The sequence below is a fragment of the Myripristis murdjan genome, chromosome 18 (genome assembly GCF_902150065.1).
Source record: "Myripristis murdjan chromosome 18, fMyrMur1.1, whole genome shotgun sequence".
Classification (NCBI taxonomy): Eukaryota; Metazoa; Chordata; class Actinopteri; order Holocentriformes; family Holocentridae; genus Myripristis; species Myripristis murdjan.
The window spans coordinates 2,834,013-2,849,779 of record NC_043997.1 but is presented as its reverse complement, the minus strand read 5'-3'; the positions used below and the strand labels follow the sequence as shown (position 1 = coordinate 2,849,779).

At 41.7% G+C, this 15,767-nt stretch overlaps 1 protein-coding gene across 1 annotated transcript in view; it reads right to left on the bottom strand.

Moving 5' to 3' along the window:
* Nucleotides 1–14,377, bottom strand: part of LOC115376982 (uncharacterized) — a 44,913-nt gene extending 30,536 nt beyond the window's left edge. Inside the window, exons 1-4 of the mRNA XM_030076834.1 lie at nucleotides 14,259–14,377; nucleotides 9,314–9,414; nucleotides 8,669–8,724; nucleotides 5,693–6,061 (exon numbers count right to left, since the gene is read on the bottom strand). Coding sequence (XP_029932694.1) covers nucleotides 5,693–6,061; nucleotides 8,669–8,724; nucleotides 9,314–9,414; nucleotides 14,259–14,315 — 583 coding nt within the window. The 5' untranslated portion in view covers nucleotides 14,316–14,377. The remainder of the gene's footprint in view (nucleotides 1–5,692; nucleotides 6,062–8,668; nucleotides 8,725–9,313; nucleotides 9,415–14,258) is intronic.
* Nucleotides 14,378–15,767: the final 1,390 nt, after the last annotated feature.

Genomic DNA, 15,767 nt, shown 5'->3' with positions numbered 1-15,767 from the left:
AAAACAGTCTTATATTTGAGCATAAGAGCCGACCCTTCACTCTAATTTCTGTCTAAGCTGTGTAGTAACAGGCAGGAAAAATGATCAATTAAGCTGCCTTGAAACTGAAAAATAAATAAATAAAAAAATAAAACCATTCAAAGTGCAGCACTGTGAGTATCTGCAGGTGTGTAAAACCTTTTAACAGCTTTTTAATGCTACATGTAGCTGAACTAAGACCAGATTTTAAAAGAACATCAATAAGTCAAGCTGTCAAAAGGAGCAACAAACACACAAAAGGCAGTAACAAAACTTCAAAACTGAACGTAACAAAATCATCAATATCTTAAAGCGTCAATCAATTTTCTTCATCATTCCAACCTGATATGAAAAATCAGGCTTTTGGCGTCACCTAGTGAGCATGTACCGGTACTACAGTTGGCTTTAAGTATGGAGTACTCTGTAACAACACCACTTTGTTAAAAAAAAAAAAAAAAAAAAACTTTTGTCTGAATTTTGAAATAATTATCAATTCAAAAATACAGAAAAAAAAAAAAAAAAAAAAAAAAAAAAAAAACAAGGCAGAACTCATTTTCTTAATGAAATGAGTTCTGGCTGACCCAGTCGGCAGAATGAAATGTTAAATAAATTCATGCAAACCAACAAATCTGTTGAAATGAACCAAGAACACACACACCATCGCAGGGCAGCAAGTTAAAATAAGACAGTTAATTGAAATGTTGGACTTGCCTGGTAGGGAACAAGGTGTGTTGAGGATTGGGACCTCTGATACTGATTGCTAGCCTAACTGACCACTGCAGGGCTCCGGTCAGAGAGCACATGAGACATCAGCAGGGTTGCCAAGTCCGCGTTTTTTCCGCCAAATTGGGCTACTTTTTAAGTATTGCCGCGGGTAACAAATTTTGTCCGCGGGTTGGGCTTGGGCAGACATGAATAAAGATTCATATTTTGAATGACCGACGTTTATACCCAAAAATCCTGTCAAACTGACTCTGGGCCAGATCAGCATATAAACTATCCACATATGTCACATGCTCCACAGACAAATAATATGCCAGTGCTGTGTGAGGCCACTCAGCACATGACCAATCACATCATCAGCACCACTCAGCTGAAGTGAGGTATCCCATATTATAGTTTAAGTTCTGATATACTGTAAATTAAACAGGTGAAAGAACTGTTTCGGGAAATTGCCTTTAATGTTTATGGTGTTCTTTTATAGATATTATAGTGCATTTTGCAATTATAGCAATGCTGTTGGACTTTAAAAGCAACATATATGGATTTTTATGGGCATATTTTGAGTTTTGATATTGGGCTGATTTTTTGGGCCCTTTTTATACCCGGTTGGGCGGGTTTTGGGCTGGTTTTGAGTTGCTGTTTGGCTGCTTTTGTCTCGCAGATCTGGCAACCCTAGACATCAGTTGAGTTCTAACTGTTTACTGAAGAACTGCATGGGCACAGTGATGCATTCCAGTTACAGAGCAGTTTCTGAAAAAATATAACAAAAATAAATCATGTCATACTGTAAATTAAATGCAGTAAGTAAACACTTGCGGTAAGTATAAAATACATTCATGTCAGCTGTATAATATTTAGACCTATAAGTACTGCTTCAAAGAAATCACGTAGCATACATGAAGACTGTAACAAACTGAAGCTCACATTCACACAAATCCACTCAGTTAGCTTAAATGCTAAATCGCAATCATGCTAGCGGGTGAAAAACGGACACTTTAAAGAGTTCAAATACACATCAGGAGCTAAACAACAGTATAAGAAGAGGTAAGTGACATGTACATATTAATTTCACATAAATTGAAGCAGAACTTACATCATCAATAGGGAGTTTAAGCAACGGCGGTTTGTGCGGCGGCTACGGCAAACGGAAATGGATCTGCGCTCTGCTGATCGAGACTTCAGCCGTCGTGCCGGCGTTGTCTGCGTTCCAATACCCATACTACCATACTATTTAGTAGGGAAAAAAAGAATTAGTATGTCCCAATACATACTAAACTACATACTTTTTAAGGGCAGCTGCAGTACATACTAAAAGTAAAAAGTATAAGTATGCGATTTGGAACGCAGGGGTTGTCTGCCGTAGCCGCCTGATCCTGATCTACAACGGCGAAAGGATCATTCTCATACCCTGCGTTCCAAATCGCATACTTATACTTTTTACTTTTAGTATGTACTGCAGCTGCCCTTAAAAAGTATGTAGTTTAGTATGTATTGGGACATACTAATTCTTTTTTTCCCTACTAAATAGTATGGTAGTATGGGTATTGGAACGCAGCGATATAGTCGCTACAACGCATGATATTTACGTCAGTTAAATAGTTTTCCTCGTATTTCTGAAATTAAATGTGTTCTTGCACGGCATGCAGGTCACGCACTGAACTATCCCTTCACACTCCGATCAGATGTGTGCTTAATTGTCAATAATTAATTATTATTAGTAATATATTATTATTATTATTATTAATTAAATCTTTAAATGATTGTCCGAAATGCACACATCTTTCCGTTTTGCTCTCTACCTGCACTTGGCATAATGACAATACATTTGAATAGCAAAAAAACTTGAAAGCACACACTATGAGTGTAACACTTTTAATTAATAAAACTGCACAGCGTTGACGCTGAGGAAAACGCTGCCGCGGCAGTTTGCTTAATGACTACTGTGGATTTGACAGCTACGGCAAGACCATCAGGAGAGATCCATTTCCGGTTGCAGTAGCCGCCGCACAATCCGCCTTTGCTTAAATTCCCTAATGACTGCTACACCACTGTAAACATACTGAGAAAAGAGGAAGGAACTGCATAGACGTTATCAAAATAAGAGCGTCTACTTCAAAATAAAAGCTTAAATGCACTAAGACTACAACTTGAAGGATTCTTAACAAGGTGCATGAGTTTCTAACGCCTCAATCTCTGTAGAAATATTACATTTCAAGACACACGTCTTACTTGAAAGGCAGCAGAAGCAGAAAGTGAAAAGTGCTGGATCAATACAGTTCACTATAGCTCCAAGCTTAAAGGATAATTCTGGTATTTTTCAAGCTCGGCCCTATTTTTTCTACCTTCTGGGGTCCAAATGACTGATAGGGACAACATTTTTTAAAACTGCTCCAGAATTGAATGAGATCTCTTCAACCAGCAGCTGCAAAATGGGCTGCAGTGGAATCACATCGGGCAAATTTGTCTGTCATATCATGTCCACTGCAAGTGCTTGTTTTTGTGCCACAAACAGGATCAGATTGTGATTGTAAGGGTCTGATAACAACATGGAAAAAATCCCTACATAGACAGGCGTTTTTCTTTATGTCTAAGAACATTACCTACACTTTTAGAACAGCATTTTCTTTTCGGTCAGATTGCTTTGGTGGAGGATTTCCTCTCCTCTGTGGCTGGTGGTTGTGATCCCGGTCAAAATGGCAAATGAAGATGAACAGGAGTGTTTGGATCCATGTGTAATGAATGAATGAATGAATGAAGAATGGCACACTGGCATGTGAACAAACACAAATATTACACTGCAATTTGTCAAAAAGAAAGAAAAGTAAATATACCTTATGCTTCTGAGCAACAGAGTACACAAATGAATATCACCACCATCAGAAGAGCTATAAGAGAACCGATCACAGCTCCAATCACAACTCCGATGTTGACGGCCGCTCCATCTTCTCCCTCCTTTGGCTCTTCAGGCAGGTGTTTTGCAGCTGTGAGGAGAAAACATACCAGAGTTTGTGCAGAACATTCAGTTTGTCCACTCAACAAGAACATTTACATCGGTTCTAGAGAAAATGGGAAATTTAAAAATGGGACAAATTATTCATTTTCCCTGCCATTTAAACAAAAGGGCTCCTATCTGACACTCGACACAAAGCAGCACCAAGTGTGACTCCAGTGTCTTCTCTAGTTTCCAAATGGATCAGTTGTCATTTCCCCGTCCAGCGCCCCCTTGTGGAAACAGCAAAGTCTCTTGTGTCCATCTGAGCTCCATGGGCCTGTTGCTCTTAAAATGAGCTGAGCTCAGCTGCAGTGTTGCTGTATTGCTGTCCTGAGGCTGAAAGTGACTGAGCAACAAACAGCAGCTCTGAAGTCAGTGCTGCAGTTTTCTCTGCTATTTGAAGCTCATTATCGAGATAATAATGGTGGTCTACATAGTAGGGCTGCACGATTATGGCCAAAATGATAATCACGATTATTTTGATCAATATTGTAATCACGATTATTAATCACGATTATTCACCATGTTAGGGAAAAGCATGTGTATTTTTATTGCACTACTTTTAAACAAACAAACAATATATGAACAGTTTTCAATGCAAAATGAAACTTTAAATAAGAATAAATGCTTAATAATAAATAAATAAATAAAATTGTTTGACTAGTGTAATCGCTCCGTTCCGTGCTTGAATACAGCACACTTCCCCACTCTGGCACGGTTGGTGGGGGTGTGGTGTGCTCCAGCACGATACGGGCGTTCATGCATGAGCACATGCACGGTCACGCACGCAGCGCGCGAACGTGGATACGATGTAAATCATGCAACTTTCCTCCTGCCTCTGCAAAATCCTTTAATGCGCGCAGCGATTACCGGTGAATGGCCGCGTTGCGCAATCAATAATCAACCATGTTGTCTGTGTCGCTGTCCATGGTGCTGCTGCAACCGCATATAAACAAAACTTGATTTATGATGAAAGTATATATAGCAGTCTGTGTGCGCCACGGTGCCGGCCGCAGCACCTGCCGGCATTAGGTGGGCCGGCCGGTGTGCGCGGCAGCCAGCTGACATGCCGCTCCGGCTGTCAGTTGGACCTTTCTGAAGGAGGAAGTTACCTCCGAAACTGTCAAGGTAAATAAACATCCCGTGTCTGATTAAAAGAAACAAAAACGTCTTTTAGTTAAAGGAAGACATAATGAATGTATTTGAACTATATTGATTCATGATGACGTCGAACATGCCTGTTGTCGTATTTGAACGTGATGATGTGTATACCAGGGGCAATCGCGCTTGGGCACGTTTGGGCTTCAGGTAATGTGAGTGCAGGCCAGCCGGGGACTGGGGAGGGGGGCATTTTTGCTTTAGTACGATACGCAGCAAATGGCCCTATGTAAGCAGGCCCTGAGGAGCCTTTCTGACGGGGAACTTGTTGCAGGAACTGCCATAACCTACTTTCTTCTCCCGACATGACTCGCTCTCATCAGTCCACCGAGTAACTTGAGGCTGCCGCTGCAGAGTGCGCTCGCTTGTTATTTAGGCAGCTTAATGAAGCCCTAACCATGCGTTCGCCCCCTGGTGGTTGGCTGACTACTGGCTGAGAAAGTGCTTGATTAGATATGCAGCAGAGCCCGCATTTTTAATGTAAATATCGCCGACGATCAGGCTCATTTAATCGTGGCAGCCAAAATCGTGATCACGATTAAAATTCGATTAATTGTGCAGCCCTACTACATAGGGAGCGCCAGTACGCATCCACTCTGCTTGTTCCACACACAGGGATGCTGCTTCACCTCAGGAGAGTCAATGGAGTCTGTAACATGCAATAAACCAATCAGAGGGCCATCTCCCATCCCCTTTAAAAGGTGTGGCTGACGCTCCCTCCAGGGTTTAACACCCCTGCTTGATGCTGCTCATGTGAAAATAGTGAGGAAAGTTCTACTGGGTTCTACTGAGTCCACTTACCAGTGACGTTGAGCAAGCACTCACTGAAACCCCCATCATCATCATTATCTTCAGTGAACACTTCACACCGGTAAATACCAGAGTCGTTGATCCTGAGTCTGGACAGGTGGAGTCTGACGAGTCCTTTTCCCAGGTCCTCCCTGTCCCATCGAGCTCGTCCCACAAACTGCTGGTCTTGAGACTCTGGGTGTTCAACGCCGCCTTGTAGATGATATAAAGTCTTAGCAGTCCTGTGATCGGACAACCAAAATGAACAATAGACGTTCAGGTTGGTGAGGATAATGATGGGCATGAAGATCCACTCCATCATGATGCTGCTGTTCTCCACGGCCTGGTAGAAAGTCTGGCTCACATTCACAACAATTCGTCCTGTGAAGGAGAGAGGGAAAAAAGCAGTTATTATAGTTTTGTGTTTTTCATTTGTTTTTTATTTTTTATTTCATTTTAATTTTTTGTTTTCAATTCAGTTTATTTTCAGTTTAGTTCCCAGAGTAGGTTTGCTCATTTCAGTTTAGTTTTAGAAAATTTTAGTTTTAGTTTAGTTTTTCATTCATTTATTTTCCACCGCTTATCCGGGACCAGTTCAAGGTGGCAGCAAGCTGAAGAGGTCAGCCCAGAAGGTTCTTTCCCTCACCACATCCACCAGCTCTTCCTAGGGGATCCCAAGGCGTCTGACCCAGGGGTCTCTTCCCAGGTGGTCATGTCTGGAACATTTTCTCCACTGGGAGGCGGCCAGGAGGCATCCTGACTAGATGCCAGAACCACCTCAGCTGGCTCCTTTCAATGTGCAGGAGCAACGGCTCTACTGTAAGCTCCTCCCTGATGTCTGAGTTCCTCACACTATCCCTAAGGGTGTGCCCGACCACCCTGCGGAGGAAACCCTGCTTGTATGTGTGATGAGCTTGGTCGTTTGGTCACTACCCACAGCTCGTGACCACAGGTGAGGGTTGGAACAAAAATCGACCAGTAACACAGGGCCTTGCCTTTTGGCTCAGCTCCTTCTTCACCACAACGGTCCAGAACAGCGACCGCAGAACTGCTGCCGCCCCGATCCACCTGTCAATCTCCCGCTCCACTCTACCCTCACTCATGAACAACAACCTGAGATACTTGAACTCCTTCACTTGAGGCAGTAACTCACTCCCCACTCAAAGAGGGCAAACCACCTTTTTCCAACAGAGAACCACATCTTTGGACTTAGAGGTGCTGACCTTCATCCCAGCCACTTCACACTTGGCCTCAAACCGCCTCAGTGACTGCTGAAGGTCACAGCCTGATGAGGCCAGCAGGACCACATCATCCACAAAGAGCAGGGATGCAATCCTGTGGTCACCAAACTGGAGACCCTTCCCACAGGATCTGTGCCTTGAAATCTTGGGGTGCCTTAGAACTTCTGTTATTCTGCTGAGATTTGACTGCAGTATTACTACAGTAAAGTACTGCTGTAAAAATCTACTGCAGTAAAAGTAAAAAGTGTATCATTTGAAATGTACTATGAGTAAAAGTGTCTGAGTTCCTTCTTCAAAACAGTTCAATGGCAAGAAAAAGTTTGTGAACCCTTTGAAATGTCCTAGTTTTCTGCATGAACTGGTCATAGAATGTGATCTGATCTGCATCTAAGTCACAAGTATAGACAAACACAATGTGCTTAACCTAATATCACACAAACAATTATAACAATTCATGTCTTTAATGAACACAGCCATTAAACATTCACAGTGCTGCTGGAAAATTTAAGTCAACCCTGGATTTAATAACTGGTCAAACGTTGCTTGGCAGCCGATGCAAATCAAGACTGTTTAGGCCCCAGTCTGCACACACACACCATTTTACAACAGGCCACAAGAACACATGTGGACTGCAGGCTTTGGGGCCCAAACTGCATGGGATTAGCAGAAGGTGGGCGTGTCTGCAAAGGGGAGAGAACCCATTTTCATTCACACATCTGGAGGTCCGAGGTCAAGGGACCCTGCAGACAGTAGCAGCAACATAGATATCTATAATAAAGGCTAGATGTCTCGTGGGCGCTGTCGGCCAATGGAGTCGCACGTCCGCACATGGCGGCCATCTTGCCACAGTCAGCTCGCTCACCTATAACATTGTAGTAGTGGTGCATGTACTTTGTAACAACCATAACTTGCTCAATTTTCTACCGATTTTCAAACGGTTTGGTTTGTCATAAACGTCAGAGATGTAGCTATAATACTGCACTTAATTAATAATTTTGTTACACTTCCGGTCAAACATCCAGAATTGTAGCCACATTAATAACGTTTGTAAGAAACCAAACCGTTTGTAAATCCGTCAAGATTTCAGCGAGATAAGAGTATTTACGTTTGTGCAGATCACTCACCTTCCCTCAGGTACCACAGATTCTGCCAGAGAGCTGGCCTGTGGTAAGATGGCCGCCCGGTGATGACGTTACAGACTCCGCCGTAAGACATCTAGCTTTTATTATAGATATCTATGAGCAGCAAGGCCTCAACCACTGGGAACAATATTCTTTTTCTTCTTTTTTAATTATTAGCCACAGATGTAAGAGAGAGAAAGACAGCATGTGAGGATGTGTGTAATGATCTAAAGAACTTTATCTGAAGACAGATTTAAACTCAGTGTCTCTCCCTCAGCTCCAGTCTGTCCAGTCTGACCAGCTCAGCTCAGCTGCTCTGCCATAAATTCTCCCTTTTAACAAACTTTATAATGTTCAGTTTATGTTGACATTCTGCAGAATGTGTCACTTTAATTCTGTGTTTATTACTGAGGTTGTAGCACTAACTATGAGCTCAATGCCAAACATAGAAGTGAATGAACACCTCTGTTACCGTGACAACAAGACAAGCTGAGCATTATAGGCAGCAGGAGAGGAAACTTTATGGCACAACAGCTGGACTGGATTAGATTAGATTATACAGGTGGAGCTGATAAAGTGACACTGAGTGTGTATTTCAGTGTTATGAACAGAAGGTGTGAGCTCACCGCAGACAGAGGAGGTCAGGACCAGCAGCAGCAGGAGGCTGGAGATCATCTTCTCCCTGTGGAAGCAGAGGACATGAAGACGTTTTCTTGTGATTTGAGCCAGACTGTCAGAGTGTGGAGAACCAAACCACAGCCACTGAGCAGCAGAGACACAACAAAAGGTTTTAAGACGTGAGAACTCACACTGTCCTTTTAAAAAAAAAAAAAAAAACATCTTTTTAAAAACATTTGAATGTCCTCTGGGTGATGTGATGACATCACTTGTGCTTTACTTTGTTATTTAGTGAGTTAGCAGGTGAGTTAGTAAGTAAAGGTTTTCCTTTGTATGAAAGGGATGGATTTACTTGTCATAACAACATTAACACCACATGCTCAACATCTGTGCTTACTGAGTTTGTATAAATAACAGAGTTTATCTCTAAACTCTACTCAAACTGATTTCTATGGCCACAGGTTCCACTGTGATCACTGGCCCAGTTCTGATGCTCTAGGTCGCCCCCTGGAGGCCTGTAGCAGCCAATAATGTAATAACTGAATTTCAAAATATAACACTGTTGAGATTCCGGTTGCAGCCTCCGTGTGTGTGTGTGTGTGTGTATGTGTGTGTGTGTGTGTGTGTGTGTGTGTGTGTTGCCAGAGTCTCACCTCTTGCTGGAGTGAATCTTTCCAGTCCCAGAAACAGAGAAGATGCAGGACTTTCTGTCAGCCACCACTGCAGCTCCTCCCAGACTCCTCCAGGCTGCAAACTGGAGGTCAGAGGGTGGGCGGGTGTCACAATCATAGTTCATTCATAATACTCCAAATAGACAGTTTCTCTTATAGTTTTATTTTGTGCCTCCTGCAGCCCGACACTGCCCAGCGGGCTGCAGCGCCGCCTCTGGTGAGAGCGTCAGGACGAGGGTGAGACAGGCTCCTGCAGCGTCACTTCATGTCAACAACAAACAACAAACACGAGGTTTCTGTTTTGGTGGCTCTTCAACGTGTGTAGTCTGGGTTTCACCTGCTGACATCAGATTACTGACCGTCTGTTTGGTCTGTGAAGTCTCGTCATGCCTCTCTGACCCCAGCTGGCATTTCAACATTTATTCAACACTGAATCAACATCATAACTCATGGGTGAATCAATGTTGAATTTGGTGTAGATTTTGCAAAGCGAATCAATGTTGATATTGTGATGTTGTTTCAACATGAGTGAACTAATTCCGTTCCCGCTGCCGGGGGGTGCGCGTCTGAATCACTAAAAATGAGTAAGGAGAAACTCTGAACGTGCTGCCACCTTTGCAACCGCGTGGTAACCCACCAGCCCTGTGCTGTTTGTAGGTTGTGGAGTGCTGTCGCTTTTCCCCAGGTGGGGAGTTGAACCCTGGGCAAAAGCGATGGCAGGCAGAGAGCCTATCCGCTGGACTAATGCTGCTTGTGTGGGCTGAACCAGAAATGAGGCTCTGTAGAGTGTGTGAGCACACAGCAGGAGTGACAGTGACTCTTGGGAGAAAATCGCCTAAAAGTACTGGTCAAACAAATGCTTTTTTTCTCAAAGACAGTAAGTCCGAGCGGAAAATAAAAGGTATCATGAGAAAGGTAAGGCTTTGGGCTTTCAAACTGTGTCTTATTTGCCAACTCCCCAAAATACCCGAGATTCATCGAGTTAAAAAAGTGTGTGTTTGTCCTTCTCTCCCCAGCTTGTGGGTTCCAGGCAGGGGTGGACTGGCCATCGGGCACACCGGGCATTTGCCCGGTGGGCCGATGTGCTAAGTGGGCCGACAGTCCCCCGACACTTTTTTTTTTTTTTTTTTTTTTTTTTAATTATTATTGAAATAGCTGACCGTAAGATCAGTAGATCAGCGGCCCGATTGACACTGGGCTGGCCCAATCACATTGCTAAACAACCCCTTTTGCGTAGTTTGGTCCCGCCTGCATAATGATTTCGCCAAATAAAGTCATTGCAAGAGTTTGTTTACTCAGCACCGGGCCGGCCCCTGAGACACGCTGCTCTGCGGCCCATTGGTTATTTTTCTTCACTGACACGGGGCTGGCCCAATCATATCACGAGTCTGTGGCTCGGACCGGTGAGCCGGTGTGCAGTGCAACGCGGGTCGAATGTTATCTCATAGGATCTACTGAGATGGAGAGGAAACGCAAATGTGGCGCAGAGAAACTGCGAGAAAAAAAGCGGCTGTCAATTTTCAAACCGATCGGACTTTTTCGTAATTTATCAACATGAATGAAGAACAAGCCCAAACAATGCCAGATGAATACAATTCCCGATGGTAGAGCGGATAGTGCCCCCGTCTGCCATGCAGGAGATCTTCGGTTCAATTTCCCACCCGGACAAAAGGTGGATTTTACTTTATTAGCCTACCTCACTTTGTTGTTAACCATGACAGTGAAGTGATTCTTATCATTCTGCCTGTCACTGGCTAGATGACACACACAGCAGCATTTAGGGTTTCTGAAATTTTCATTTCTGTACTCTTTTTGTGAATTTGTAACCCAGGTGCTAAATTATTATTATCATTATTATTTTTGTTATTATTATTTTGCCTTGTTTTGTTTTGGGTTTTTTTTGTTGTTGTTGTTGTTGTTGTTTTGTTGTTGTTTGGGTTTTTTTTTGCCTTTTTTAATGCCTTGTTCTAACTTTATGGGGAGATATATATACCAATCGAATCAGATTCAGAATTAAAGGATTTGTGTGGTATAGGCTACTTTGTTTGTCGCCATGACCTTCCTATGTGCAGTCTGGGCTCATTTTCCATTCATGTTGATAGGCACCTGCACTTACTGATCTGAAGTAGATGCCCAAAAGGTGTTGGCCAGTTGTGGCCTGTTCAATAGAATAAAAAAGTTCAATTCCTATTCATCTATTGTATTTTATTGTTCCACTATAGTACTATAGTCCAGTATGATTGGGGCAGCCAAGTAATTTGACATATTTGAACAATTTTTAAAAAAGTAACGTAATAGTTACTTTTCCTGGTAATTAATTACTTTTTAGTAGAAGTAACTAGTAACTATAATTAATTACTTTTTCAAAGTAACGTGCCCAACACTGCTGATGACAGCTAACTAATTGCATGGCATTATGGTTTTAAAGAGTTGCACAGTTGGTATACACATTTAAGAGAGCAAAGACCGGAAAGGTGTGCGTTATCGAATGTGGTGGGCCGGTCTGGTCCAAAATGCCCGGGCCGATTTTTTGTCCCAGTCCGCCCCTGGTTCCAGGTATTATGGGAGTCAATGGGGGAGAGAGCTGGCACTCCTGCCTCGTCAAGTGTCACCGTGTAAAAAAGTATACATTGCTTTGCTTTTCTAGTTACATTTTTCAAAGCAGAACTATTTTTCCTACTACTTTCCTAGTGATTCAGACGCGCACCCCCCGGCAGCGGGAACAGAATTTTCTATATTAATTCACTGTTGTGCCTTTAACATTAGTTCACTCATGTTGAAACAACATCACAATATCAACGTTGATTCGCTTTGCAAAATCAAAACTAAATTCAACACTGATTCACCCATGAGTTATGATGTTGATTCAGTGTTGAATAAATGTTAAAATGCCAGCTGGGTTAGTTCACTCATGTTGAGACGTGAGACATTGAAACAACATCACAATATCAACATTGATTCGCTTTGCAAAATCAACACCAAATTCAACATTGATTCACCCATGAGTTATGATGTTGATTCAGTGTTGAATAAATGTTGAAATGCCAGCTGGGGTGTGGCCTATTTTTAAGTGGATCTCCTCCCTTGGGCTCCTGCACTGTATCAGTAATATTCCAATATTCTTGCCAAATTTTGTGTATTTGATCCTTTATAAGATTTATGACTTCTGCCTTATGTCTATTGTCTGTATCATTTTCTATACTTCCTGCTTATGAAGTCTCATGTGATCTCGAGATTACCTCTTTGTATTTGAATACACCACATGCAGGACACAAACTCATCTGTGTCTATTTTTAATGTATAAAATGTATATTTTTGATTTTTTTTAATTGAAGAACATTATGAACAAAATACAAAAAATGCTAGGAAAATAAAAATAACGATCATAATGATAATTTCAAAATGGAACATGGAAGAGGACAATAGGTTGAATCAACATACAGATCTTGTTTAAATTTCAACGTTGATTTATTGATAGGTTGTCAACGTTTCTGCAATTGTTAGCCTTATATATTATTTCAACATTGTTTTAATGTTGAGACAACTACGGAAGCGTAGAGCTGCCAGACCAAGAAAATAAAAACCGAGAGGCTCAGTATCACGTAATTACGTAAAAAGTTTATTGTTATAACAATATATTTTCACGTTATAACGTGAAATTATCACGTTATTTCATTATATGATTTTTTTCACGTTATAACGTGAAAATATCACGTTATTTCATGATATGCTTTCACGTTATAACATGAAAGTATCACGTTATTTCGTGATACGACTTTTTCACGTTATAACGTGATAGGTATCACGTTATTTCGTGATACGAATTTTTCACGTTATAACGTGATAGGTATCACGTTATTTCAAGATAGGAAATTTTCACGTTATAACGTGAAAGTATCACATTATTTCGTGAAACGTGTTTTTGTTTACTGTCTGCTGGCCATCTGTAAATCATGGCTGCTTTACATGATGCCATTAGATCATATTTCATGCTTGGCTTGAGACATGGGGAGATTTTACAGTTATTGGGCTCCGTGGATGACATTCATATAAGCATGCGTACCCTGAGAAGAATTTTGAAAACAATGGGATTATACCGGAGGAAAAACGAGTCGGACCCTCTTGAGGTAGCGTCATTCCTCATTGATCAGCTGGAGGGACACGGCCGGCTGCATGGATACAAGCTCCATCACCTCAACTGCATCCAAGCTGGATATGTTGTCACCCAAAGTACAGTGAGGCATTTGTTAAAGTTTCTCACTGTACTTGCCTCGCCGGCCGTGTCCCTCCAGCTGATCAATGGGGAATGACGCTACCTCAAGAGGGTCCGACTCGTTTTTCCTCCGGTATAATGCCATTGTTTTCAAAATTCTTCTCAGGGTACGCATGCTTATATGAATGTCATCCACGGAGCCCAATAACTGTAAAATCTCCCCATGTCTCAAGCCAAGCATGAAATATGATCTAATGGCATCATGTAAAGCAGCCATGATTTACAGATGGCCAGCAGACAGTAAACAAAAACACGTTTCACGAAATAATGTGATACTTTCACGTTATAACGTGAAAATTTCCCATCTTGAAATAACGTGATACCTATCACGTTATAACGTGAAAAAGTCGTATCACGAAATAACGTGATACTTTCATGTTATAACGTGAAAGCATATCATGAAATAACGTGATATTTTCACGTTATAACATGAAAAAAATCATATAATGAAATAACGTGATAATTTCACGTTATAACGTGAAAATATATTGTTATAACAATAAACTTTTTACGTAATTGCGTGATACTGAGCCTCTCGGTTTTTATTTTCTTGGTCTGGCAGCTCTACGCTTCCGTAGTTGAATGCCAGCTGGGACTGTTTCAACTCAAACGCAACAAAAATTAAAGTAAAACCCAAAGTAAACGCATTCTCACCTCGCTGAAGACATTTCCCTCGGCTCTCCTGCGGGCTGAGTTCAGAATAAGGTTCATTTTTCCGCACCTGCAACTTCCCGGGTCTACACTTTAGTGAGCTGCGACACACTGTTTTTGTTTTTGTTTTTTTCTGTTTTTTTTTTTTTTTTTTTTTTTTTTTTTTTTGCATTTCCGGCCGTTTTCGTTTCACAATAAAAGGCAGCACGCCCACAAAGTTTCGAGTTGTTCGTGCGCATGTGTGCCCACAAAACTACACGCGCAGCCTTCCGCATCAGCTGACTGACAGCAACGACTTCAAAATAAACCGAACTCACACAGAGGAGCAGAGAGTGTAACACCAGAGAGGAAGATGAGACACGAAGCAGCAGAGACAGAAACGTCAGTCTGATTTTCAAATAAATAAATGAATAAATAACAAAAAATAACAAACGAAACACCGAGTTTCAGACAAATAAAGACGAGTAAAGCTTAATTTCTGTTTGTTCTGTCTGACAACTGTCATTCTGTTCTGCACAGAAAAGCTGATGGGCTCATTTATTTATTTATTTCCGTCATTATTTATTTATGTCCTCGCCTCCAGGGGGCGACGGTGAGCACTAAAGCTGAACAGTCAAAGGAAAAGTAGAGCAGAACTTAACCAGGAAATCAGCTGTGTGTGTGTGTGTGTGTGTGTATTGTGAAGTGCAGAGGACACACACGTCTGTGGCCTTCACATGAATAAAGTTGGTGGGAATCTTCTGTCATCGTCTCCACCCAACTGACTGCATGCTGGTCCTCAGTATCAACAGAGAGGAGTGACAGTGATGATGATGATGATGATGATGATCCAGTCAGCAGGAAATCCTGGTGGTTTGAGCCCACAGTCACAATCTTCTCCTCAGCGTCTGGACTCTGAAGAGATGTTGCCGTGACTTGGGCCGATTCAGAAGAAAACAACTCACTGATTTGGACGAGGTGCTGACTGTTTCTTTCAACTTCATTTTCTCTCCTAAATTTTATAATCTGAGAATTTGATCTGCTGGTATTTATATCATAATCAAATATAACCAGTGTGGTGGTCTTTTGGCGGCACCTAGTGGCCATTCATTGGTACTGCATGTGACTTAAGCGCTCTATAAGTTCTGACAGGAGCTGTGGGAGACTGCAGGGGTCAGAAATAAACATCTGAAGGATTTTTACAGAAACTTTAAAGTCACACAAAAGCACACACAAGGTTTTGAAAAGCTTTTATTTTCCCAAAACATAACATTATTATTTGCAAGAAAAGGATAATAATATTTGGCAGTGTTGTTAAAGGAGAGTCATTGGAAATATATATGAAATGTACAATATAATAAAATACATTTGTTTGTGAAAATTCAAAATGCAAAGGGCCTGAAAAATTTATTTATATGTTGTTATGTACTACGGAAGCCGTGACAGAACATACATTAAAATACGAGTTAACCAAATGAAACTTATCACAAGATGAGCTTCGTTATCTTGAGATGACAGCATTTGTGCTTGTAA